General features: G+C 56.9%; 1 protein-coding gene across 22 annotated transcripts in view; it reads right to left on the reverse strand.

The window, feature by feature from the left end:
- Window positions 1-27,077, reverse strand: part of MICAL3 (microtubule associated monooxygenase, calponin and LIM domain containing 3) — a 134,436-nt gene that overhangs the window by 60,685 nt on the left and 46,674 nt on the right. For 17 of the 22 annotated variants that reach the window (XM_053916665.2, XM_071220222.1, XM_053916668.2 and 14 more), the window contains 16 exons: window positions 21,257-21,590; window positions 19,688-19,895; window positions 17,883-17,999; window positions 17,447-17,548; window positions 16,876-17,031; window positions 15,938-16,038; window positions 13,863-14,120; window positions 13,407-13,522; window positions 12,365-12,491; window positions 10,872-10,968; window positions 9,811-9,958; window positions 7,645-7,841; window positions 6,167-6,279; window positions 6,014-6,076; window positions 5,506-5,679; window positions 4,313-4,396 (listed from right to left, as the gene is read on the reverse strand). In XM_053916665.2, coding sequence (XP_053772640.1) covers window positions 4,313-4,396; window positions 5,506-5,679; window positions 6,014-6,076; window positions 6,167-6,279; window positions 7,645-7,841; window positions 9,811-9,958; window positions 10,872-10,968; window positions 12,365-12,491; window positions 13,407-13,522; window positions 13,863-14,120; window positions 15,938-16,038; window positions 16,876-17,031; window positions 17,447-17,548; window positions 17,883-17,999; window positions 19,688-19,895; window positions 21,257-21,520 — 2,325 coding nt within the window. In that variant the 5' untranslated portion in view covers window positions 21,521-21,590. Of the gene's footprint in view, window positions 1-127; window positions 185-1,672; window positions 1,772-4,312; window positions 4,397-5,505; window positions 5,680-6,013; window positions 6,077-6,166; window positions 6,280-7,644; window positions 7,842-9,810; window positions 9,959-10,871; window positions 10,969-12,364; window positions 12,492-13,406; window positions 13,523-13,862; window positions 14,121-15,937; window positions 16,039-16,875; window positions 17,032-17,446; window positions 17,549-17,882; window positions 18,000-19,687; window positions 19,896-21,256; window positions 21,591-27,077 lie in introns of all 22 variants that reach the window. The other 5 variants (XM_053916672.2, XM_053916670.2, XM_053916669.2 and 2 more) reach the window with 2 other exon arrangements.

Consider the following 27,077-nt stretch of genomic DNA (forward strand, 5'->3'; position numbering starts at 1 on the left):
GGGCGCTGGCTCTCAGCTGGGTGACAAGAGCGTGCAAAAAGCAAGGGGAGGGGGGCCATCTCCCTCCCCCTGTGTGCCCGTTTGTGTGGCCTCAGCAACCCGGGCCACAGGCTGTCTGTGTGTTTACCCGCTCGTGGTAGGGACGCTGCTTGCCGCGGTGGTCGGCATCACGGTCCCTGTGCGTCTGTTGGCAACAAAGGAGACATTTAAGCTCCATCTAAAAACTCTATGTGGACCTAAGTGACAGAGCCATAAAGTCAGAGTCATGTCAACACAGACCCCTGCCCCCACCAAGCCCTACCCCAAGGAACCCCAATCCCACTGACACCAGAGCCGGTGACCCAAGGACCACACCGTGCACAGCTGTGCTGCCCACCCAGGCCCCAGTGAGGTCAGCGGCACGATGAACAGTGACTTATCGGTGCAAAGGTGGCACAAGGCCAACGGCGTCAGGCGGAAGGTCAGAGGGGAGAGGTGGGTTAGGCGGGGGGGGGGGGGGGGGGGGGGGGGGGGCTCTCCAGAGAGCTGAAAGGTGGGTGACACACGCTGTCCAGAGGGGACAGGGGTTGCAGAGGTCCCTGCACAGAAGCATGGGGGAAAGCAGCATTTGTGAAAAGGGGACAAGGGGAGACAAGGGGGGCAAAGCCCAGAAGTGGCGCCAGTGGACGGGACACCTGTGTGGCTGGGTAGGAACCTGGCTGATGGGGTCAGGCTGCCTGGGGCCCCTCAGAGCCTCGTACTGGGGACACTGACCTGAAGCTTCTGCTGCAGCTGCTCTGGTCCAGGCAGGACAAGGACAGAGCTGGGCCCCTGGGTCCCCCTGGGTGATCCCTGCCCTATGCCTTGGGATCCTTGTCTGCCAAGGGGGGAGAGCAGCTAGGGCCTCACCAGGCTGCCAGAAGAATGGCCGAGACCACGCAGAAGGAGCTCCTGGACTATCCCTGGGCCCTGCTCCTGTGCGTCGGCTCTTACTCAGAGACCGGCGTGGGGCAGCAGTGGCCAGGCACTGGCCGGGCCTCTACAGCCCAGGTCCTCCCTGGAGGAGTCGCCTGCGCCAGGTCCTGCCTCTGCAGCTGGCATTTTACTTTATGTGGAACCACGACAAAGGGCAGCTGTGCAGAAGAGCGCTCACCACCGTGCACGCCTGCTACGTCTCACCACAGCGCACTTTCCCAGGGTCTGCCTGGGCTGGGGGGAGGGCCGGTGTCTGCGCAGAGGGGGCTAAGTGGGGGCTGGGCTGTCAGAATCAAAAGGAAGCAGGCCTGCCGCACAGCCCCACTGAAAGCTCCCCAAAGCTCATCTCAGCTCTGTCCCGTGGGCAGCAAGGCAAGAATGGCTTCCTTCTCTTGAGATGGGGTTACACGAACACGTGTGTCCCCCCAGGGCTTCGGGCCTCATCTCCATGAGGGAGTTTGAACTTCAGCCTATGCACGCAGAGCTGGATGCCCGGGACACAGAACAGGGTGCAGCTGCGAGGGTGTGAATGCGAGCAGCACTCTCCCCTGAGGCCCGGCAGGAGCGTGACTGTGTGTAGCCATAAAGGCTGCTCCAGTCTTTCTGCTCTGGGACAGTTATCCCTGAAGAGAGGGGGTCCTGGTGTGGGCTCTGCCCCAGCCACCCACAGACAGGCAGGATGGCACAGACAGACAATGGAGCATGCACACAAGATCACCTGCTGGCTGCCACATGCCCGGCAGGGAGGTGGAGTGGGGGGTGGAGAGAGTGTGATCACTTTTTTGGGACAGGTCCGTGAACGCTCCTTTCCCTGCCGCTTTTGCACAACAGACACAAACAGAGAGAACACTGGTGAAACTGTAGTCACATTCTGGCTAGGTCCAGAAGGACCAAGGGGCCCCTACCCTACGCCCCCATCTGCCTGCCCAGCACCTCGTGGCCAGGACGGCCGTGTGGTGGAGCCCATGGTGGGTGTCCAGGTCCATCTCGAGGTACAGCCCCTTCTAAACACCAGGGGCCAAGGGCATGTCCTCAGCAGGCTCTATCCGGGAGGTGGGGGACACAAGAACTGAGCTTGGTTATAAGCAGAGAGGATGGACACCTGGGCCACCCCCACAGGGGTCCCCTGCACCTCCAGCAGTGGCAGAGCAGCCTGTGCTCAGGGCAAACTGTGGGACCTCCTGCCACCACTTCCTCTCCTCAGGCCCCTAACTCACCCTCAGAAGGCTCTGGAAAGCAACCAAGGACATACAAGGAAGTATAGGAACTAGAATGTAAAAACTGAGTACCTTTCACCACCTGAAACCACATCCGTGCCACGGACACCTCCCCGCCCTGATCCTCTCCCTGCACCCCTTCCTGGTGAGTCTGTCCGGGACGAGAGCCCCATAGGACTTAGGAAACAACCACCGAGTGGAGCAGCACCAGTGGGGCCTGAAAGGAGAAGGGCTGTGTGCGAGTGGGGCTGGGCAGCAGCTCCCGCCCCACCTGCTCCCACCTCCCGAGACGACCTCCTTCCCCACCGAGGCTGGACAGGGCTCCGTGTGCCTCTAAGACATGCTGTCGAGATCCAGGAGGGCTGAGCAGGAAAGTCCCTGGCAAGAAGCACCCTCAGGAATCCTCTACATTAAAACTGGTCCTGGGCCTCTGGGCTGGCACTGCCACACCCTCCTGCCTCATTCTGGGCCCAAGTGAGTTGGGATCAGGTGCTGCTAGGCAGCCCCACTCCTGGGGGGTGGGGAGTGGCAGCTGGGGTGGGTCAGTGCAGAGGGCCCAGCGCCACCCCTACCCTCTGTCCCCAGGTGTCTGCAGCTTCCCATTGCCCCTCAGAGGCCTATCTTTTAGGAGGAAAATCAACCAGCAACTTGTAAGGCCTGAACCCTCCCTGCTTAGTGTTGGGAAAAAAAACTACATGGGGAACATCCTACACACTCCCTCACAGCCAAGCAAATGCACAGCTCCCCCTCCAGAGGTCAGGGACCTGGTAGGATGCTCCTGGCACCTGGGCTCTCACCCACCCCCAGTGGCTCTGCCTGACTGTCCGGCTGGGGCCCAACCCCCAGAGCCCACCAGAGAGGCTGCGGCTCAGCCCTGCTGCCTGCCCAGCTCAGCAGTGCTCCGCACACAGGCCTCCAAACACGAGCTCCTGATGCCCTTCCAGGCAGCTGCCCCAGGTAACAGGCAGGCCCCTTGGGATGCACTTCCTACCCAGGATGTCCCTGCATGCTCACCCACAGGGGCCCAGGCACATGCCCTGGGGCCACCTGCTCGCCTGCTCACTCGGGTTACAGCTGCCCCCCTTGCTCGCTGCTCCAGAGTCCCGTGAGGGTCTGGAGCTCAGGCCCAGAGCAGAGGCCATGCTGCCCTTCAGCAGCCCCTCCACCAGAGACCACCTTCCAATCCTGACTCCCACTGAGACTTTGAGGGAAGGGACAGGAGTCTCCAACGCAGCCCCCGCCCCCAGAAGGCCCACCATGCAGAGGGACGGGGCTGCTTGGCTCCCTGAGTCTGGACATTGTTCCCAAACTTCCACTTTAGCCTCTGATGTGGCCTCACATGAAAATACAGGTGAGAAACACAAGTTATATTCACTTTGCCTTGAACATATTCCCCCAAAACCATGCCGGCCACTGCTGAGTGCCGCCCAGAGGCAGCAGGCACTGTAGCACCAGGGGGGCAGCAGGTCCACCCTTCAACCTCTCAGAACCGCAGCCCTAAATGGAACCAGGTCCGAGAAAACGCGTCCAGGCCAACGCGGAGGGGGCACAGTGTGGCTCTGTCCCTCTTCTCTCTGTCCTGCTGCTCACGGGAGGCAGCTGCCAGGAGACCCCACAGCCCCACGAGAGAAAACTTTTAAAAAGGACCCTTTAAATGTAGACAAAACCCAAGAAGCAGCCCACAGTCCTCTTTGTCCAGAGTCTGAAGCAAATCAAACTCACAGTTCAAGACAATTTCTTGGACGTTTTCCTGTGTGCCATGAAAGGATGCCCCTCCTCCAGCTTGCCGGCCCCTCCCTCCAGTGGTCACAGGGACATGTCAGCCCCCAGTCAGCTTGGGACAGAGTCAGAACGGCAATACCCTGAAGGCCAGGGCACCTGAACAGCTGACCACACAGCTTCAGCTGGTTCCAACATCCAAGTCACAGCCCCCCGCCAACGGGTTTCTCAACCCCAAAGAGCAGAAGGAGCCGAACCATTCGGTGTGCTGCCGTCGCCCTGCCCAGAGTCGTTACTGAGACGAGCATGGACGTGTCCTGGGCTTAGCTGGGTACAAGGGGGCCCTGCACGGGCCGGTCCAGGAGGAGCAGGGCGGGCAGCCCTCAGGCAGCGCCCACTCTGGTTCCAGACAGGTCCTTTACCTGTTTCCACTGTGGAGTGGGAGCAGGGCGGCCCTGCTCAGGCCGGCCACGGGACAGCTGGCCGGCCGCACGTTCTTGTGTTGGCTGTGACGCACAGACCAGGTGGGGGCAGGACATGCAGACAAAGCAAAATGAAAGGTATTAAGGTAGGAGACACAGGAAGAGCTTGTGGAGGACAGACACACATCTGTGTACTGGGGGCGGGGGTGGAGACATAGAATCGATTCTTAGAGAGGTTCACTTAATAAAGGAAGCAAAACCCCAGCCCCAGAAGGACAGAAGCTGTGCTCCTCCTCCTCCCGAGCTCAGCGTTCTGAGCCTCAACCACTCGCTCTGGTTTGGAAACTAATCTTTCACTGAAAACGAGGAAAGCCTACAGGTGAGTGACCCCTGGAGCCCAGCCCCCTCTGCCCTTGGGCCATCACTGATGCTGATGCAGAGCTGAGGGCCCTGAAAGAGTGAAAGGGGGCAGGTCCCCGGGGGTGGACCTTCGGGTCCCAGCCCCACCCTTGAGGATATCTCAGTGGCTTTCGGACCAGGGAGCGTGGAGACAAGGCCCCGAACAGATGCCCTTCAAGGCTCCACCCGGCACAGGCAGGATTCAGGACGCCAGTCGGTGTCCACGGGGAACTGCACAAGGTTCCTCGTCTCAACCTGGTTCAGGGGTACCCAGGAGAGTTGCCTGAGGCATGCGGAGCCACTTCCTAACCAGGATGTCTGTCACCTCTGTGCCGTGTCCAGGGGATGAGGAGCCAGCATGTGGGCCCCAGAGGAGGAGCTGGCAGGCTCAGCACACAGCGCAGGCACCGCTGGGAGCAGATGGTGGGGCTGCGGCCCAAGTCCTTAGAGAAGCAGCCCAGAACGCGCATGTGGAGGACAGCCTGGCTGTGAGAACCAGCGTGCTCCGCGGATGGACCGGAGGGAAGGGCAACTGAGCAGGGATGGGACTCGGGGCACGAACTTCTTTTACAGAGTGAACGTGAACACAGAGGCACATGTTTAAAATCCCTCTGCTGACTGCCACCTGACACCCTGGACGGAGGGGGAGCACAAGGCCCCAGGAACTCTGAGAGCTCGTCAACCATGGCTGAACAGGGACAAGCAGAGACCAGGCTCAGCCATGAGCCCTCATCTCCTTTGACTGAGAAGAGCCCCCCTTCCGGTGGGGATGGCCAGGTGCAAGAAGTGCTCACCTGTCTCCTCAGGCCGCTGGACTGGGCAGGTGCGTTCTCTTCAAACTTGGCCAGCAGCTGGGTTGCCATGTACTTGACTTTGTTCTGGTTGCCGAGGGCAACATCGGTCCTCCGGTCAGTCAGAGCGCTTCCCAGAGCCGGCCGCCCTCCTCTGTAGCCCCGGGGCACTTCCTCCTGATCAACAGTGGCACCAAACGGCCTCCGTGAGAGGAGCCCCACATGCCCCTTCCTGAAAGGAGCACATGGCCAGCGTGTTTCCAAGCTCTAGTCTCAGACGGAGTAGGACAGGGTCCCCGACTCCTGCTGGCGTTGTCACGGCCCAGGACAGCGGGCTTGTGCGCATTGCCAAAACATCAGACAGAGGCACAACCCACAGAAAAGTACCTGCCCACAAGCAGCCTGATAAAAGGGGACATGGAAAGGTCTAGTAACACCAGTTTGAAAACTAAGGATTTAAGACAAAAAGGGCAATTCAAAATTTTTCCAAAAAATGCCACATGACTCTCACCTCTTCGGACTGACTGGTCTTCCTCCTCTTCCCAGCACCGTCCAAGTCCTTCTCCTTCTTATCCTGCAGCAAGAAGGAACCGGACTGCGTTGTTCTCAACAACACCACATCTCGCTGCTGGGCTCGCAGCAGATCAAAGCCACTTCCGCTCACCTTGGGGGACCGCTTCCGGGAGATGGTCTGGCCGAGCTTGCTCAGGAAGGAGATGGGGGACTTGGTGCTGGATACCAGAACCGCCTTCTCCTCAGCGTTCAGGGCTGCGGCATCTGTGGACAGAGGGCAGCGCTGCAGAGGCTCTGAAGGACCGTCCAGGCTGCCCCAGCCGCAGGGGCCTCTTGGGACCCCCGGAGGCTCTGAAGGGTCAGCAGGAAATCCCACTGAGAGAACGCACTTAGGTCTAGACACCGAGCCTTCTTTCTCCATCAAGACAAACAACACCCACTCCTTCCCCTCCACCTGTGTCACAGGAACTTTCACAGGAGTTGGAAGTCGGCTGTGACTGGTTGGCCGTCCAAGCAGAGCGCTGGCGCCTCACCTCTGTGATAAAAGCTTCAAGGCAGAGAGGGGGGCGCAGGGCCACGGGGTCTTAGGCACCAAGCCCACATACCCACTGTACACTGAGGGGCTCGCTAACCTTGTGGATGGATGTCTGAGCCTTGGATTTCTGCTGTAAAAACTGTACATCTTGTCAGAAAAAGCCACAGACATCTATGAGGCTACGTGGGTTGGAAGACCCTGGAGTACCACCAACTATAGATTCCAATGTCTTATTAGTGACAATAGTAATTTTTTAAATAATTGAAACTAATAATACAGCTAACATTTATTAAGTGCTTCCACTTGAGAAACATTCTTCTTAGATTTTCTTTGTCACAATCTAATTATAGAAAAAACCCATTTTACAGATGGGGAAACTGAGGCACAAGAAAATGGAGTAACTGGTCTAAAGTTGGACAGGTGTCAGGACTGGGGTGTAAACCCAGCCTGGGGCCCATGGGCGACACTCTTAAGCCCCATGCTCTGCTCATTCCAGAGACAACAGATGGCGACAGAAACTCCTGGGGTAGCAGGCAGACAGACTGGAGTCTCATGCTGGAGAGATGTTTGGAAAGCGGGAAAATGGATGGGAAGCCAGAGAAGCCAGAAGAGGAACAGTGCCAGGAAGAAGTGTGGGAGCCCGTCGGGGGCAGGGTCCCAGATGCTGAGAATGAGAGAGAGTCTAGGAAGGGAGGTCATCCCACTGTGCAGCCTGGCGCAGCAAGCTACACGCAGCGAGACCCAGAAGGAGAGGCGCATGTGGACATGCAGGGCCTCGTGACGGCGGACATCTGTCTGGCAGAGCAGTGAGGACACGCCAGCTGCCAGGGGTGACAAAGGTTGGGCAGGAGAGAAACAGCCCACAAGTGTGAACCACTTGTTTCAGAAAGGCTGGTTCTGAGAGAAAAGGGAGGAGAAGGTGGTGGAGTCTGGGAACCCTTTGGACAGGAGGGCCGTTATGTATTCACAGCCTTGGCACGAGAGGCCTGGGTGAAGACAGCGGGCTGGCCTGGGAGTCAGTGCCGGCCTGCTTTCGGGAGCACCGATGAGGACATTAGGGCCCCCCTGCCCCCACCTGAGCCCCAGGTCCTCACCACTGGAGGACAGTGAGTCCCGGAACATCTCGTAGAACTGGGTCAGGTACATGACCATGGACAGCTGGTCGGGCTCGCCCACCGAGGCCATCTCCTTGCCCGTCATGATGGGGCAGATGCCCAGCTCCTTCTCAGCAATGTCAAAGGCCAGCTGGTTGTTCTTCTCCACGTTTTGCTCTTCCAGAGAATCAAAGTCTCTGAGAAATGGGGTAAGGAAAATGCGTCAAGATGGGGAGCTTGTCCCCTCACCAAAAACACAGTGTCAGGAAGTCACCACCATTTTTCAGTGGCTCAGCTAAAATCCTGTGGGCAGGGATTCCCTGAAATCTGAGGGCAAATCACCGTTGAGAAGAAAAATGATTGAATCTATCCATGAAGGAAAAAAGAGGCGGGGGAAGCTGAAAAACTACCATCATTTTCTTTCTTTTTTGGGTTTTTTTTTTTAGGTTATTTTATTATTTTTAGAAGTTTAGATTGTTATTTCTTCTCATTTTCCCAATTACATAAATTTCTTACTAAAACCCAGGCTCAAGAACTGGGGCCCTTCAATATGTATTTTCTGGAACCTCGTGTGTGCTCGATCTTGATTAACCTAGTGCTCCATAAAGATAAAAACCCTATTTTGACCCGACTGCTTCTGAAGGCCTGGCAGTATCTCCCTGGGGCCCCTGACCAGCTCCTGACGCCCTAAATCCACTCTGATAAACCTCACTCAGTCTCCTCCTTAAAGGGGAATTCCAAAACTTTCCTCAAAAGATTTTTCCGTTACTAAATTTCTTGGATTTTCCCAAGTACTTAGAACGACAAGTATTTCCCACTGGGTTTTGAGCCTACTGCTCTTCAGTCACGGAAGACTGAGGTCTCCTTTAGTGACCGGGTGAAGTGGGCAGGCCTCGCACTGTGCCAACCCGCTGACCCATAGCAGGTTTTCATTTTCAAAAACTCCTTTCCCCTGTAGATTAAGCCTGCTGACTGATCCGCTCAACCTGAGTGGGGTCCCTGTGGTCCGAACCGGGCTAGTTCCCTCCTCAGGGCACTGCCCTCTGTGACGAGCACACAGCCCAGGCCTCCAGCAGATAGCCGGCCACCAGTCATCCCAACAGGAGCGGGTCTCACCCGCAGCTCCTGCCCCACACACCCCACCCGCTGGGCTCCCTCCAGTCACTGCCGCCCCCCAGGAAGGGCTTTGATTCACCTGGTTCTTCCTTCGAGAGCTCCTGTGCCATCAAGTATCAGTCTTCCCCATGCTCCCCCGCCCCCATCTCGGAGGGGCGAGCCCTGCACTACCTCTGTGTGAGCTATGGTGCAGAACAAAGGGCCACTCACCTTTTTTCTGACCAGCCAGAAACCCAACTCCCAAACTGCCCGCCCTGGGCACGGCTGCCGCTGCAGCGCCTGCCTCGTGCACTGACAGCCTAACACACACAGGAGCTGTGGCCTTGCGGGTTTCTTAAGCAAACGTTAAAACAAACCAAACACAAAAAACTGGGCCCTTAAGTGGACCTAATGATAAAAGAACAGGCACACACTCTACTTCTGCTCCGAACACGCCTGTCTGGGTCCCAGGGTGAAAGCCCTTGGGGAGCCCACTGTGCGCAAGTCATCTGCTTGACCTGGGTCATCCTACTGCACCGATTCCGCACGGAGGCCCCCAGGGGAGCGGCCACTGGTGGTGGTCACGGTGACCTGAGGGTCACAGGGCTGGGTGAGTGTCTGCAGGTATGTGGGCCGTGACGGGGGAGAACACCACCAGGCATGGGGAACACACTCGCTGTGAGCCAGCCCTGCGTCCCAGCCAGCTCTTATGACCAGCAACAATGGAGAGACAGGTGGCTGAAGCAGAGCGCAACCTGTGGCCACTACACAGAGGTTCCCTCTGTGTGAAGTTAATACTTCCAGGTGGGCATTAAAATCGGTTTTTGACCATCTGAGTGCTGTGATTTTAAAAACTCAGGGACTCATTTCCATGCTGAGCTACATAATGCTTGACATTCAGAATTTTAAATAGAATCGAATCAAAATTAATCACTGCTTTCTAGAGAAAGTGTCTTACTATGGATTCCATTCTAGGAAAAATGTACAAATTTGGCGACTTGATAGTAGGGTGCTCCAAGACCTTGGGGACACAAAATGAAACAGGAAGTCCGGCCACCACTCACGACTCACATGAGATCGGGGCGGTATCGATGGAGAAGGGCGCACAGGGCCAGGCCACTCTTCCAAGACACGGTGAGGTCCGTCACGCTGACCCCTGCGTAGCCCTCCGTCTGCCTTTGGCACCAGCTCAGCAGTTTGTTTGAACGAGGCACAGACTCTAAAAGAACCAAAAAAAAAAAAAAACACCGACAGAAGCGTGGTCACCTAGCAGCACCAACGTGGGCCCTCTCTGTAGCACGCACAACCAGTCTGCAAAGTCACCAATGGCAGGAATAGCAAGCTGTCGGGCACCAAGACCAACGAGCCTGGGCACCAGCATGCGAGGCAGGTGTCTGTCACCCTACTTCACCTACTAGGCACCAGGGCTCAGAGACACCAGTCACCTGCTCGAGACCACTCCCTCCACAAACGGTGAAGCCTGGGCTGGGACCCAGCAGTGCCCCCCATGGCCCGCCCTTCTCACCAGGCTCCACGGTCCCGCCTTGTTCCCCCTTCCACATCAGTGCCGGGGGAGGCCTTGCGGCCATCAGCGTGGCTCCTGGAGAGGTGTTCGCCTCCTCCAGCCCATCCTGCATGTACGTGTCCACACCCCCCCCTCCTTTAAAGCTTCAGGGGCCCTTCCCTTCACACAAAGTACACGCTGGCCTTCCCTCTGTCCCTGCGCGCTGGCAACGTTGCCACACTCAGCAGACATGCTGCCCTGGTCCTCAGGTAGGGTGTGTGCCCACACGCCCTCCTCCTCCTCCTCCTCCTCAGCAGTACCCCTGTCTAGTTTCTGTTTGGATCCTCCCAATACCTTCTTAGACCAAGGTTCCCCCATCTTGACGCGGCTTACGTCCTGGCTGGGAGCTGACATGTGCACCACACCGCTGGACTGTGAGCTGCATCCCTGAAAGCCAGCTGCACCACCCCTCCCCAGTCAGGATAATGAAAAGGTCTCCAGAAACTTCCAGATGTGCTCTGAGGGGCAGAACCAGAGCCATACACCCCACCGTCCTTGGGAGCTGACCACGTGGTCACAGACTGCTCTGGACAGTCCCCGCCCTGCAGAGGCCAGGACCAGGACTCACCATGGCGAACCAGCTTGGGGGTGGCCCTGGGATGCGCCAGGCCCTCCAGCTCCAGGTGGATGTCCCTTGCTTCCCCAGAATCATACAAATGGCGCACCTGACAGAAAGGTAAAATGCTGTGAGGAAGGAAGTCAAGTCCCAGTAATAAATTCCCCCCAGCGCAGAGAATGACAGATGGGAGGCTGGGAGAGCAGGTGGGGCAAAGCATAGACAAGTCAGGAGGACCTCTGAAACCCTTTCCGGAACGTGCTGGGTCACAGACAAATAGGCACTCGCTAGGAAGCTGTGCCGCAGGTTCAGCACCCGGCCACCGCGGCCCCTCTGACAGTGGCTGCCGGGCCTCTGGTGCTGCTGCTGCTGTTGCCCAGCTCACTGTTTTCATTCACAGTACATACAGTCGAGCTCGGAGCATTTTTGTAGGTGCATATTCCCAAGTGCCACTGGACCCGACCAAACAGATCCAGCCTCGCGTCAGCACCCTTCCCCCACGGTGACCATGAGTGAGCCTTCCATCCCCAAGGACCAGTCTTCCTGCTTTTGAACTCCGTGTAAATGAAGTCACACGGCACACACTTGGGTGTAGGGTTCTTTTGTGCACTGTTGGTGTCTCCGAGGTGCCTTCACTTTGAACGTAGTGGCAGTCCAGCCTTTTCACGGCTGCACGCACGTGGCCATGGGGCACCTGCAGGAATTTATTCACAGTCCTGCGGGGGGACGCGTGTTACAAATGAAGCTTCCTGAATGGTGTGTCTTTGGTGCCCATGTGTGGTCATTTCGTCAGTGGCTGGGCCCTGTGCACCTTCCACAGCAGGTTCCACGTACCCTTGTGACTCACCACCCACAGACACAGGCCTGATGGTGGAAACTTCAGGTAGAAAGTGAATCAAAAGTTCCACGAGAACACAGGCAGCTATGTTGAACGGCTACTTTCCAAAGCCTGGTGGGCTCTTTGGGATGGCTATACTCTAGAGAATGTCACTTGTAATGGAACTGTAAGGCTCTGACGTTCTGAGAAACAACTCAGTACAGAGAAGTGGCTGGCAATCTTTTACTGGTAGAGTGGCTGACCTCCACATTCTCCCCTGTGGACAGTCTCCGCTTTCCCCCAGTGACCCCGTCCGCGAGTGGCAGGGACTATCCCCTTGTTTTACAGAGGAAGACACCAAGGGTTAGGGAACAAGAAATGACCCACCCAAGTGACAGAGCCTGGCAGTGACTGTGCCAGCGGAAGGCGCATGCTCCGACCAGTGAGTGACTGGCGCTCTCCCAAACACATGGTCTGAGTTCAGAGGTGTGGGCCCAGGTCCTGGGGCATCGCTTCTCACGTGTGGCCTCCTGGCAGGTCATCCAACCACCCTCGGCCTGAGCCGCTCAGTCTGCCAATGGGGTCGGCCTTCCCCTCCCACCAACTCAGACGCAAGGCCACCTGAATCCACCCCAGAGAAGCGCTGTCACCAGACCCACAGAGGGACCACGGGCAGAGAGGTGCTCACCTGGCTCGGCTGCAGGAAGTTGATGTTGATGTTCGGGTACCTGGTGACAGGGTCGATGCTGTACTGGCTGAAGTTCTTGCTCACGTTCTCAGGGGTGGTCTGAGGCAGCAGCCGGTATATGCTCTCCCTGCAACAACACAGCACCCCACTCAGATCCAGCCCCGCGCAGTGATGTCGCCCTCTCCTGGGAGGCCACTTGTGTGTCGATGGTCCCCAAATGATTGGGAGGATGAGACAAATCCTCCTCCTTGACCGGTTTCCTCCAACGCAACCTCAGCTCTTGCTTCCCAGTGCCACCAGGTCAGTGACCCCAGGGGCCTGGCAGGGCCAATGATAACTGCGGGTGCCCTGCTGTGGGCAGAGACACTGCCCGACTCTGGCCAAAAAGGCAGGTCCATTCACTGTTTTGTTGTTTCAAGTATGCCAGCATTTAATGTTTCAGAGAAGCACAGATGAAAAAAGAACGTGCCACCGAGCCACCCACGGTGCCCCAGGTGACTGACTTCAAACGCCGTCCACCACCCGTCTCAAGCAGCAAATCCCATTTCTCTCTTTCTCGGGTTAGGGCTTTGCAGGTTACCACCCAGCCTCACCTGCAGTAATCTGCTTCAAGCATCTGACTTGTGAAAATTTGAGAAATGTTAACAAGCAGTTTGGTTATTTTACTGTGACTTCTAAGTTACTTTTAATTTCTTCTCTTATTTTAGTATCTCCCGTATTACCCCTGCTGACTTCATTACTTTAAGTGTCTCCCGTTTAGGGATGCGAGGACTTACATACTATTCTTATGTATTAGTTCACGTAACTGTCACAAAGGACGCAGGGACCACCCTTTGACGGTGCACCAAGATTCAGATACCATCAGGAGCAATGAATTCCATTTGGAAAGGGTAAGAGACGAGCATTTAGAGTACATAATCTTTAAGTTTCTGTAACTTCCTCTCTTACACGTGAAAATATCTTTCATTAAGAAAGGGAAAGCAGAATCCTGGGCTTCGCCTGACCACGTCCCTCTGCACAGCGGCCCCGCTATTCCCTTTACCTCTCGGCCAGCACTTCCAGTGGACTGGCTCCCAGAGACCAACTTCGCACCATCCAGGCAGAGTCCATGGCGGCCAGAAAGCCCCGGGCAATGCCGGTTCCCATTGGCCAAAATGGCTATCACAGAAGAGAAAACAGAGAGCGAAGATAACAGCCTTTCACAAGATAAAATGTGAACAAGAGCTCTGAGACGGAGTCTGCAGTGGAAAGCAGCCTCTGACAACCCAGCGGAGGGCCCGGCAGGAGAGCTGCAGCCTCTCCATGGTCCTCAGCCCTGGGGCTGCCTGGCGGGGCTTCCTGACACTTCCCCCACAGGGAGTCACCATATGCTGCTGATGCTCACTCCTCCCAGGGGCCCTGACAGTGTCCGTTCCTGTCCCCAGGGCCCAGATGCTCACTCCTCCTGGGACCCCGGATGGTGTCCACCACTGTCCCGGGCTGCCCCCTGCCCACTCACCTCAAGGAGGCTGTCCCCAACCAGGGCCACGAGGAGCTGGTGCCCGTGCAGCTCCCGCACCAGGGCAGCATTCTCAGAGGCGTACATGCAGGTGAAGTCGAACATGGCCACATCGGGCTGCCCATAGTGGTTGATGGCAAAGTCCAGGGATGGCAACTGCTGCTGGGTGGAGAAGTCAGCGGCCTCCCGGGCATAGTTCAGCAGAGCCTCCTGGTCCACGTTGTCCCGGGACAGCAGCAGCTCTGTGTCGGCGTAGTCCTAGCTCCCAAGAGGGAAGAGGCTCACTGGAGACGTTGGGTGCAGTCTACCTGGCTTGAGCCACGCCACGGTGCACACACCAAGTTTCTCCCTGCCTTTCCCCTACAGCAATGCGTGTTCCCACAAGTCTTTCCCACAAAATACAAAGAAGGGTGGGGGGCATTTCTAAAAGAACACAGGCCTTGCTGCTGAAAACATAGTCCTGGCTTTCCATCTACTTGGAGCAAGTCACTACTTCTTTGATCCTCTCCCGTCCACCTCACAGGGTCGTGCTGGGCACGAACCAAGTAATCTGCATGACAGTGCCTAGTCAGCTGTTTGTCATTATCGCCTGTCACCACCTTCTGGGTAGCAAACAGTTTTAGGCAACTGGGACCAAGAGCAATGCTCAGACCAACTCAACAAAACCAAAGGCAGAACCCAAAGCTTCTGCCAAAAGGAGGCGGAGTTGGGAGTGACAGCCACCCAGGGGACTGGGAAGGAAGATGTTCAAGATGGAACAGGAGCTTAAAAAATAAGACCATTCTGAAAGGCTCCCCAGAGCCCCACCAACACAGAACAAAGTTGAGCAAAAGAGGTGTCCTGCACAAAGGCTCAAGAAGCTCCTTTCCTGACGAGAGGGCTGCACACTGAGCCTGGTATGTGCTCCTGGGGTGTGGTCTCCAGCTCCCAAGGGCTCTGACGGCACCTTCAGCTATCAGCACGAGATGCTAAAAGCCAAACACACACCCTCAAGCTGCCCTCGAAGCAGAGTGCTCACCAATGAGTGAGTGGCCTGAGTGAATCTAGGTTTAGCCGCACACATAGGAGGTGCATGGCCCCCACCCTCAAATACACAGAGGAAAAGGGGAGGACGTCAGGCCTGGGCACTGCAGATAGTCGCTCTATAGCGGCAGCTGGCAGCAACGGGCTCACCGCTCTGCCTCAGCGGCAAGGCACCGGACCCACTTAGCCGTGCTCTCGGTAGGGCCAAGGGCTCGCACCCGCTTGGTCCGTCTCTCCTCCCAGACACGGGATTGTGGACACCAGGTGGCAGCAGGTGATGGCGGAAGACACCGGGACTGCCCCGCAGACAAGGGACCCCTGAGAGCAACTCGAGTCTGGTGGGGCTGCTCAAGCCCAAACTGGGGCCACGTGTCCCCAGCTCACCGTGCGGGGACAGCAGTGCTCACGCGGAGACACAATCAAACTTAGGGAGCCAGCTCCGGGGGTTTCTGGCTTCACGTGCAGACCATCCCCTGACTGCTGGGGTCCAATCACCTCTGACCCAGTCAGTGTCCTGGGGCCCCAACGGCCGCATCTACAGGAAAACCTGGGCCAGGCTTCCGGGGATACCACCCCCTGCTCCTTGCTCGAACTCCGTGCCCTCCAGCACCCTTTCCAAAAGACACCTATGAATCAACCAACAATTGGTCATATCCGCAATTCTCTAGAACCTCAAATCACATCACCTCAAAGTCAACTGAATATTTACTCCTATAATGCTGGAGATGTGCTTTGGAATAATCCAACTGCAGGGATGGGGGTGGGCTGGGCTCTCCTGACACAGTATTGACCGGGTGCTGATAATTGTTGAAGCTCTGTAATGGGGGTCATCGGACAGTCCTCTCCACATTTGTTTATGTTAGAAAATTTCCCCAGTACAAGGTCATCTTTTAAGTTTAACTAAAAAAAATGAGAGTATATGTTACCAGAGGACAAGCTAGGGGCCGGCTCACTGTCACCGCCTCGCAACAGGATCCCTGGACAGTAACACTCGCACTCGTGACCTCTCTCTCCCCGCCCCCTCTCGATGGATGGAAGAATTCATTACTTACGTGCAGTATCACCCCTTTGTCCAGCAAGCTCTGCTTCTTGGCTGTCATAACGAAATAGTGCGTGTCGTCCTTGTAGTAGACGATGTTCTCCAAGTCAATGCCTGCGAGCAGGAGGCAGAGGTGTGGGGGGAAGAGCAGGCAGGCAGGCAGGGAGGGGGACAATGACCAAGACATCTTAGCGGAGTCTCACCTCCTGCCCATTGCGGTCACAAAAAGAGGGTGGACTCAGTTTATCCTGCACTGCTCTGTAGTCCCCCGACACCCCAAGTTATCCCACACACAACAGTCAACAGTGAGGGAAGGAAGAATAAGAGGGTCTGCGTTAGTGACCAGGTAAAGCTGCTTTTACAGTTGTCAAGGCAACTGGGGAACTTCCCAGAATGGGGCAGACACCTGGATGCCTGAAAGCAGAGAATGAACTACTGACTTTTAATTTCAATCAATCTAAAAAACCAGATGTCATGGAAAGAAATGATGTTCTAGAAAACAGAGAACTGGAATTTGCTGTACGTTATCGCTGCACCAAAACATCTATGTTAACGTATTCCAAAGTGGTCACAAAATAATCTCTTTCCCATCTAGCACATGGTTTAGTTCAAGGCCAAAGTGGGAGTCAGGAGCAAGAGGACACACTTGGGGCGCCCATAAACCAGAGGACTGCCAACTGCAGGCTCCTGCACCCCACACTGTCCGCAGGGCCGCGGCAGGGAGGGCGGGTCAGGGAGAGCGGGTCAGGGAGAGCTGGGAGGCAGAACGAACATGTAAAAACAAAGACACGATATGAAAAAAGAAAAAAAAAACCACAGACACGAATGCAAACCCTGTCCGGAGGGGCTGAGGCCCTGGGACGCAGAGAAGAACATGAGAGCACAGGAGCGAGGAGAGCATGGGCCGTGGGCCACCCCCCAAACCCGCCTCTCTGAGGCACCCACACCCACCTGTGGCTTCCCGCAGCTCCTGAAAAAACTTCTGGTTGAATATAAAAGCCACACCGCTGATCTCTTCCACTTTGGCTTCCGCTGTTGTGTTTCGGTTGATGAAGTTGGCTGTGATGGCGATGGCCAGTTTGCCGCGGAACTCTTTCCGACGAAACCCTGGAGGGAGAGATGCCCTCAGAAGTGGTGGCACCTGGCTTGGGAGGTGGGGACATGAGGGGCACTGCTGATGGTGGCAGGGACCACATTGGGGAAGAATCCACGGGAACACTGTAGGGCTGCTCCTCTCCACCGGAAAATAAGGGGATTACTCACCAAAGAATGCAACAACCCGGAAAAGAGCACAATGTCTCCCACACACTAACAAAAAATTTGAAATCTGACCAACCAGAATATTACTCAACACCAGGAATTCCATTTAAAAACAAAAGGGAAGTCACCTTGTTACTAAGCTGTGATCCCCACGCGGGCTCTGAGCAGCGTGAGCGCTGGTGACACAGCTCTCAGCCCAGGCTGCGGAGAAAAGTTGCCCTCCCTCTGCTTACCCACCAGTCTGTGCAGGACCAACCAGTACCTTCCAAGGTGTTCCTGCGGCCATCCCCTCCGATGATCACTTCAAACTCGTACTCTGACACGGGGTGGGTTTTAGGGTGCACCAGGGCCCGCCAGCCTATCCCTGTGGACCAAAGTCAGAGTGAGGGTAGCGCCGCGACCACACCCCCACATCTGAGACATCTCACGACACCCCAGCAGGCAGAGCCCACAGCAAACATGTGGTCCAGAGGCAGGAGCCTCGTGGAAGCACTCCCGTCCCTCAGTTTTCTGAGATGAGCACCAGCGCCTGCCCGTCGAAGGCCATCTCCAGGGACTCCCAAAAGTCCCTCTGAAGATACAGGCTACACGGAGAGCCCCTTGCAGCCAGTTCTGAAAACAGCTCGCAGGTTGCTCTCATTCTCTGCACTGATCTCGTCTTGCCTCACCTCGGACCCTTCTCCAACGCCCCCACTCACGCTCGTTATCCTGGTCCGCAGGAGGCTGCACAAGTCCTTGGAACTCCACATTGACATGGATTTCAATGCCCAGGATCAACGCGACTTTTAGAAGGATGAGCTGCAGCTGGCGGATACCTGGGGAGTCAAAGGACAACACTTGTCGGGGCCGCTGTGGTGGGGGTGCCTGCTGGTGGCCCTGCTCAGGCCCCACCTGCCCCCAACACAGGGCTGATGCAGGTTCTTCAAGGTCCTGGGACAGAAGCATGTTCCAAGCCATGTCCCATATGCTCTTCCTTTATTAAGGGACAGAAACATGCTGCAAAGACACACAGGCCAGCTCTCACCTCTTGGGTGAGATATTAAACTTGAGACTGTGGCCGACAGGAGACCCGCCTTTCCAACTTCCCCGATTTGGTCAGAGCCTCAATGACTCAGCAGGACCTGCAACCCTTGGTTGTGACCAGAGGAGGCGGATGTTGTGCACCCACCCCCTGTGCGCTTTCCTTCTGGCCTGACCCAAATGGGCGGCCCAACCCCCTGGGCCTCCAGCACTCCTTTCATCTCCTCACCTCCCGTCTCCATAGGCACGACGAGGTGAGAAGGGAAAGGCCCAGAGCAAGCTCAATCGTTTCTCACTGTCTCCCCTGACCCCCGTCTGGTCTACAGTTGGAGAAACTAAGGCTCAAAATGAACGAAAACCTTGCTCATTATCCCATGAGATTCATTGATTTAACATCCAGTGAGGACCGGCTAGGTGTCAGACACACAGCCGCCCCAGAGGCAGATAAAAATCGGGCCCCTGGCACCGGATGCAGCCCTGTGGCTGAGCCTGCCGCATGTTAGCCAGCAGACCCGCCGAACGGGCGGTCTGGGTCTTTGCTAACAGCTGCTGTCCAGGAGTCCATGCAAACCCTCCTCTAGAGCCTCCAGTTGCCTTCCCAGTTCACACAACACAACCGCTCCTGAGTCCCACATGCAGACTCACTCAAGCCCACGCTGGCGCATGTTTCACATTCACGACAACTGGGGTCTGCGACACTCTACGTGTCAGAGTCCCGCCGGGAAGACGCAGCTGTGGCCATGCTGGTAAACTGCCACGGCCCTCACACAGCGGAGGGTTTGGGATGCATCAGGAGGAGGTCAGGGAGGTCCCCTGACAGGCCTTCCCTGGAACCATCGGTGACGATCTGCACACGAGACCTCCACCCTCGTAAGGCAGACGCAGTCTCCCTGCGCACACACTGTCACAGAAACGAATCCACGTCTGCATGGACTTGCATTTACTTCAAAGTACCCCGGAAAGACAGGCCAAGCCGAGCGTGGAGAGGGCAAGAGCACAAGAGCCCCGGGGCTGTGGGCCCCACGAGAATCTAGGAATCCCGCTGCGGACTCGTCAGCTGGCCACGTACCCAACAAGACGTCTGCGGCTGCAGCTTCCCCAGGACCGTGTGCCCACAGCACTTTGCCCTCACGCCAGTGCAGCCGCTTCCACATTACGCTCCAAAGAGCCGGCTGAAACCACCCACACTGGTCATCTACTGCCTGGCCTGGCCCCAGTGTCCATCCCACCACTGCGCGTGCTGAAGGAGAGCCTGAGGCCTAACTCAGTGACCCCAGAGCTCAGTGCTTGTACTCCAGAGCCCTGGTCCTGCCTCCCAGTAGACGTGCTTCTTCACAGCAGACGCTGATGACACAGAGCAAACAGGGCAGCTGCAGACGTGTTCCTCAGGGAACCTGCCTGGGTCTCTTGCAGAACACACTGGGTGAGGGGGCAGGGGTGGGGGGAGGGAGGGCAGACCTACAGGAGAACCAGTTTCACTTACTGATGTGGTCGATGGACCCAGCACAGAACTTGCCGTAGAACTTCTTGGCACCCAAACCTCGCAGATCATGTATGGTGAAAGGCCAGAGGTGCAGGACGTTGTTGCGGGAGAAGGCATCTCGCTTCTCAATCACGACCACCTTCGCTCCCAGCAAGGACAAGTCAATGGCCGTGCGGAGACCACAGGGGCCAGCTCCGATGATGAGACACTGAAAAACACGGCTGCTTCAGGCAAGGGTGGCACCCCCTGATAACAAGTCTGGTGACCTCACGACTACCATTCCCGAAAGCCCACCCCACAGGGCTCTTCACTGCATGTTTAAGTGGGGGGGTTGTCATTTCAACAAGCACTTTGAAAACTGCATCTCATCTCCTGTCCATTGGGAAGGTCTCTCGGTGATGCAGATTTCTGTCCAAGGAGACGGGTGATTGAACGTCATACACAGAGTCCCGGATGGCCTTCCACTCCAGGGATTCCCAGGAGGCAACTGCCAGGGGCCCAAGTTTCTCGTGCTGACAACAGTTCTAAAACCTTGTCTTTAGACTAAAGTCCAAGAAAACAATCTTGAAAATCTGAATTTTAGAGCAGTACTCAGGGTGAGCCTGGACACTTAACTAGTTCACACTGCATGTGCAGAAGAAAATCAAGAAAGGCACGCCATGGTTTGCTTTGAACTCCTTTTATCCTTAATAAAACTCCACAACTCCCTCACACACCTTAGCCTCTGAACTCCCCAAATTGTGCTGACGAATATCTAACCAACAACCAAACGAAAACCCGCTGGGGTGGGTGTCAGGGCCCCCACAGGGGCAAATTAAAACTCGGGAAACAGCACTGAGGACACAGTGATGAAGTCATTTGCAACATTCTTTCCCTGCCAGCCCCTCGAGCCCCAGAAGGGCGGGGCAGCAGGAAGCCCCTCCTCCTTCTCCACCTGCTCCCAGACCTCATTCAGGTGTCTGAAACCACAGCCCTGCCCAGGCCCACCTTCTTCTTGAGAACACAGCTTCTGTATACTGTGAAGAAACCAAAACAAATCACCGTGTTCACAAGGCCCCTGCTTAGGAAAACAGACCTTTGGGATAAGGATGAAAGGCGGCCTGAAGCCCCAGGTGGCAGATGCTATGTGTCCCTCGCCAGTTACTGAGATACCAGTGTCCCTCCCTGGTTATTTGGATACTATGTGTCCCTTGCCAGTTACTGAGCACAGGATCGTGACTCGGGGAGGGAAACAACCCCCACACCACGGAGCCACGCTTGTGCAGGATGCTGGCGAGGCCTGGCTGCAGCTTTGCTCGCTGTCCTGCAACCCCTAACAGTGTGAGATTCAAAGCAGAGGCTCGGCAAAACGAACAAGGTGCTGCACTACTTAAATTGTTCTCTAACAGCTAAAACCCGGAATGTTCAATATGTGAACACACGGCGCACGAATAAAGTCCAGCCCCCGGAACAGTCAAGTGGACGTTTCCCACAGGTAGAAGCCTGACCCCCCGTACCAGACCTCGGCTCAACTTGGCCCATTCTCGCCCTACAGCCTCTGTGGGTCCTTCCACTGCTGGCCCACCGTACCTTGGTGTTGCTGCAGGCCCTCCCCTTCCTGTAGTCCTTGTGGCTGCCCCGCTTGTCCAGCTTCGCCCACAGGGCTTTGGCTTTCCAGTAGTGGAGCTTGGACTTGAGTCTGTGGTAGAAGGAGCGGTAGTCCTGGGGCTTTACCTCCAGGTGCTCGCAGAGCTCCTGGAAAGCCTTCAGGGTCCCCTTGCAGGTGGCGGCCTGCACGAAGCGGTCGAAGAGGGCATGTGCCCGGTTTGCTGTCTCGTCCTTGCTCTCCTCCATGCTCCCCTCCCTCAGGCCCCAGCAAGGGGGCAGGGGATGGTGCCGGTCCACCTGATGCCGTCAGAGTAGCCTGACAAAATCAAAGAAAAACAACAGTCAGCAAATCCAAATCTGTGTCTACAAACACATCCTGGGAGACAACTTTTCCACGTGGAGTTCCTCTGCGTCCAAGTCCTTCACTGGGCAGGGCTGGGCTGCACCCCTCTGGCACAGCCTGCATGGAGTGCAGGGATGGCTGTGAGAGAGGCACGGGGTCTGGGAACACCAAGTCACAGGGGTGGGGGTCCCCGCCAAAGATGGAGTCTTTCAGGGACACGGCAAAGTAAGTAAAACAGGAGGGTCAGGGTCAAGGATAACCTTCAGATTTCTAGGCCACCAAGGACATGGCGGCCCCAGGCCAGTGGGCTGGAACCATAAAGACTCATGGGTGAGGGTTGGAGGGGACGTCCCTTTAGGACATCATGTAGGCACTACACTTGGGGACAGCTCACTGGGCAGGCGGGTGTGACAGAAGCCTGGGGACCCAGACCCCGATTTGGGCACCCTTCGCATACAGGTGGTCGCTGAGCCTAGGACACCCAGTGAGCGCACAAGGAGAGTCCTGGTAACAGTGCGGCCATGGCTCTGGGCCAGACCTGGGCCCCCCAGACTGAGAGGCGTGGCAGAGAAGGACGAGACCCCGCAGAGATTTGAGGCAGCGTGAAGACAGGTCTGAGGAGAACCAAAGGGCAGCAATCACGGTGTCTACAAAGCACAAACCAGAAGTGTCTGAGTCGGCAGGGCGGGAAGACCCGAGAAAGCCCTGCTCTGCCCACCAGGGCATGGCAGGTGGGAGGACCGACGGCCATTCCCCAGGCCACATACCCAGCTGACCACGGTGAGGGCGCCCACACCTTCCACTCTCCGAACAGCCGCACACCTGCCTCCGGGCTGCAGGGGGTGAGGCGCCTCAGGATCTCCCTTACTCACCCACTCGCTGTCTTGCACATGTGTCACCATGTGTCACATGTACCGTGTGTCATTCATCTCCCCTTTGCAGGCCTACTGCTGGCAGGAGGAGGCAAAGGCCAAAGAGCAAGACAGAGCCAGAGGAAGCACAGAAAGGAGGCGGGGAAGGGAGACTCCGAGCCCCAAGCGCCAGGTACTGGCTGCAGGTCCCGACACAGCCACATGGCCACACGGTCACAGGGTCTCTGTGGTCACCGTCCTCACTCCTGGCACCATGGTCAAGACGACGGGTCCTCACAGGAGTGCCACAACGGGCCACTTGGGGGGCAGACAGGACCCCAGGGGAGCTCTGCATGGAAGCGGGTTCTCCATTGGAGGTGGGGGCAGGTGGAAGAAGTCAGCTGCTGACCCACTGCGTGCAGGCGTAGGAGCAATGAGTAACCTATTTATTGAACCAGCCCAAGGGCCCTGGGAGCTACCAGCCGTCGGTGCTGATGAAGTCAGTTCTCAGGAGGCGGGCACCGAGACTGCGTTCTCTCCGGCAGCTAGTCCACGGGGGACGCCCCTTCATGACAGAGAGACAACCCTGCTCCTCTCCACCCCTCCCCGTGACAGCGAAGGTTAACCACTCAACCAGGGACGTGGCTTAAGTTTCATAAGCGAAAGTAAGTCTTCAATAAACACCAGGAACTGCCATTCTGCCACCTTCTGTGTCGACAGACACACTCTTCACGCACTGTGGGGGCCAAGCCAACTGGAGTCATTCTTTACCCAAAACATACCTACCGGCCTGGCTTCTCCTCCCAAACATGTCGCTCACCCAACAACCCCCCTGGCTCTGGACGTAAAAACCACACCACTGAGAGACACAGCGTGTTCCCACAGCCGCGTGGCCCAGGGCCCAGCAAGGAGCGGAATTAACTGGAACTCATCTTCAGTTTCCCCTGAATCAAAGTCTACTCTAGGCGGCAGTAAGCAGCAAGAGAAGTGTTTTAAAGTTTGCTCGTGTTTTTTCTTCTAAGCCAAGGCTCATCTGAGAAATGACAGATAGTCAGAGATGGCTGTCAGGGAGGAAAAGCACCCGTGCAGGAAGGTGGCAGGTCAGAAGCGGGGACCAGAAACAAGGGTCCGGAGCGCACTTCTCCGGGGCCTCTGTGGCGGTTTCCTGGCTTCACTGGCTGCTCCGACCAGCAGATGGCAGCCTGCCCACCTGACCTTGTGCACCCACTGGGGCTCGCGTCAGCTTTGACCCTACCCGTCCAGTGTTGGCGAAGCTTCAACACCCCGGATCCAATCTTTCTGCCTCGTGTCAAGGGAGAAAATTATTTCGCTTTGTTCCTGCACAGCAGCCACCTTCCCTGCCTGCCAGGACTGGGGCTCTCAGTGCAAATACAACTTTTCCGCTCAAACCAACATGCTGGAGACCCCACAACATGTACTTCCCAAAGCCGTTTCCCGGCTGCTGTCACCCTGGCCTCACGCTCACCCCCCCCCCCAAAGGCTCTCGGGCATCTGCTTGCAGAGATGAGGCCTACTCTGCAGGCTAACAAAGAGCGCTGACAGCACAGAGGACCGGGTCAAACCACAGCCCAGACGAACCTCCAACTCAAAGCAGCCGGACCCTTCTGCTGATTGGAAACACTTTCCCACTCGAGGTTTCAGCCACAGAGCCTGCTTCCAGGGGGCAGGCCGGCAGGGAGAGCCCAGTCAGGGGTTCTGACCTGTGGGTCAGTAATGACACCAGATAAGTGGAAGCGAGCTGGTTCCTGTAACAATGTGACAGGAACCTCAGGAGAGAGGACACGAGAGCAATTCCCTGGGGCCGCCTCACTGTCCTGCTTTGCAAACCAAATGAAGCGACAGGGAGGACTGTGTCATCTGCAGCTCCGCAGACTTGCCTACAGACTTGCGGCCTCCTGCACCACGGGACTCCTCTGGCACCCAGACGAGCAGTGGCAGGGCCGGTCCCGTGTGGCCCTCACTTCCCTCAACCCTGAAGGTCAGACCCAGAACCTGCCCCTCCTGGACCAGCGCTGGGTGCTGCCACATCCCAGTATCCTGGGAAAATCAGCACAATCATCACGGGAACCTAGAGACCAGGAAACCTGGTGGGAAGGTGTCAGACATCCGGGGACGGGAATGCCCAGGTGTAGATGGAAGGGATGGGGTGAGGAGCCTGAGGAGGGGCGGGGAGGGAAGGGGAAGAGGAAGAGGAAGAGGAAGAGGAAGAGAAGGCGAGATAGCCCTGCCCACCTGTTCCACAGGGCTGATGCTGCCTCAGAGGCCCTGCGGGCCCTGCGTGGAGGAAGGTGCCAGAGAGACGCCTGTGAGGGGTGTGCAGGGGCGAGTTCATGTCCCTGCTGATGACAAGAGTAAACAGGCAGCTGCTGTGGACTCAGGGCTGGTTATGAGGACACTCGGCCTGCAGCTCTTAGAATAGGCAGGTGGTTACCGGAGGGATGGGAGAGTTATCTTTAGAAATGGAAAAGGAGCCCTAGCTGGTGTGGCTCAGTGTGTTGAGAGCCGGCCTGCAAACCAAAGGCTCGCCGCTTCAATTCCCGGTCAGGGCACATGCCTGGGTTGCAGGCCGGGTCGCCAGTGGGGGGGGCATATGAGAGGCAATCACACACTGGTGTTTCTCTCCCTCTCTTTCTCCCTCCCTTCCCCTCTAAAAATAAATAAATAAAATCTTTTTTTTAAAAAAAAGGAAAAGAGAAACAGAACAACAAAGTAAGAGCTAAACTTGAAGAGCATAAAAGTAGAGTCGAGTTTGGCCCCAGTTCCCCAGCCCTGCTCTGTCAGCAGACAGGGCAGCATGTGGCCTCCGAGTCCTGGACACCTACCATGAGCCGCACCTGTCCCGGTAGAGGCCCGGCCTGCCCACACACACCTTGGGGGTGGGTGGAGGAAGCCTGTTTTGGAACCTGGATGCGAAATGCCTTCAGACGACCGAGTTTCCTATGTGTTTTGCCTCAGAAACGAGAGCTGTTCAGGCCACATCACCTGCAGACAGGACCACAGCCTCAGTGCAGGGGGCAGTGAGCTGACCAGCTCAGATGGACGGGAATGAGACCCCTCCTCGGACTCCCACGTCAATCCCTCAGATCAGCCTCCCTGGGCACCAAGAAGCGAGCTCAGACATGGCAGGAAAGCCGTCTTCCTCATGTGTTCTCACTTCTCTTGGCTGTGAGGGCCCATCCTCAGCAACTTCCTGACTTTCCCTCCCATTCGACATCACGCTGGCACGTAGCAGGTCACCTACCCCACCTGCGTGCCGCCCCTCCCATCCTCATACCTGTGGCCCCCTCCACACACACCTACACCTGAGTGGGCACAGCACTGAGCACTGCTGATGGCCCAGGTTTCTGGAGCTGCGGCCTGACCCCAAGTGGAAACGTGAGCCCCTCATGGGGTCCACATGGGGACCCAGCAGCCCTGCTGGCAGGACCAGTCCTCGGGGCTGGGGGAGTCGAGGAGTACAGGAGAGAGGACATGTGCGACGTGCTACCCAAGAGGCGGCACTCAGTGCTGTGGCAGCCTGGGCAGCAAGGGAGGGGGTCCTTACGAGTGAGAGAGCAGCAAGAACCTGGCCCTCTCACTGTGGATTCTCATACCCCCGAATGCACCCCAGGCTGTGGAAGGGCCCCCCAGAGGGGTCGGACAGGAGCCTGGGACAGCCTGGCCCTGAAATCTAACTCTCTGATCCTGAAAGACCCCACACAGCCCTAGGGGAAATCCTCCGTCACTTTTCATTTTACTCTCCTCGCTAACAACCTACACCTTCAGGAAAAGCTACCCACACACGGAGGTACAAAGTGCGTCAGAAGTGAAGCGACCTCTGCCCTGTGGTAGTCACCCAAACATGCCGTCAGAGTCCAGACAGAACCCAACACCCAGCGAAGGTGGCAAGCCTGGCCCCCGGGGGAAATAGCAGGAGTCGGATGGAGCTGAGGCCCAGGGTCATCTACAGGGTGAGTCACAGGGGCTGAGGTCATGAATGTGGAATGGCCGGCGGCACCAGGCACACAGCAGACCCAGCCAATGGCCGTATTGTGACCACCGTCAGGGAGCCCATCATCCCGGCAACAAAAGGTGCCCTCAGGCTACATAAATGGCCACTCACATCCAGAAGGAGAGCCCGCAGAAAGCTGTTTTTCAAAGAAAGACAAACATTCCAACACTCCCGTTGCTCACCATCGCCCTGCCTCCTGCCCCATCTGTCTGGGCGGGCTCAGGAGCAGGACCCACGTCAGTGAGCTCCTGCCAAACCGAGATGTTAGGACACGCAAGGCGGAAGCGCTTCCACCAGTAACAGCAAAAACAGCCGAGACCGAGAGTCACGAGTCGTCAGACACACACGTCACCACGGCCACGAGGCACCGTCTGTGGGGTGCCTGCCGCTTAGACAGGAGGAAAGGCCGCACGGCCGGAAAGCAGTGCCCCGCTTGCTGCCACCAGAGAACACAGCTCCTCAGGAGGCCCCCAGCCCCTCAGTGTGAGAGCAGAGCCTGTGGGGATGAGAGCTGCCCAGCTGCCCACGGCTGTGCCGTTCCAAGCATGTGCAGCAAGAACACACGACCCAGGACCTTTCCCTTCTCACCACATGCCA

The sequence above is a fragment of the Desmodus rotundus genome, chromosome 13, assembly GCF_022682495.2.
Source record: "Desmodus rotundus isolate HL8 chromosome 13, HLdesRot8A.1, whole genome shotgun sequence".
NCBI lineage: Eukaryota > Metazoa > Chordata > Mammalia > Chiroptera > Phyllostomidae > Desmodus > Desmodus rotundus.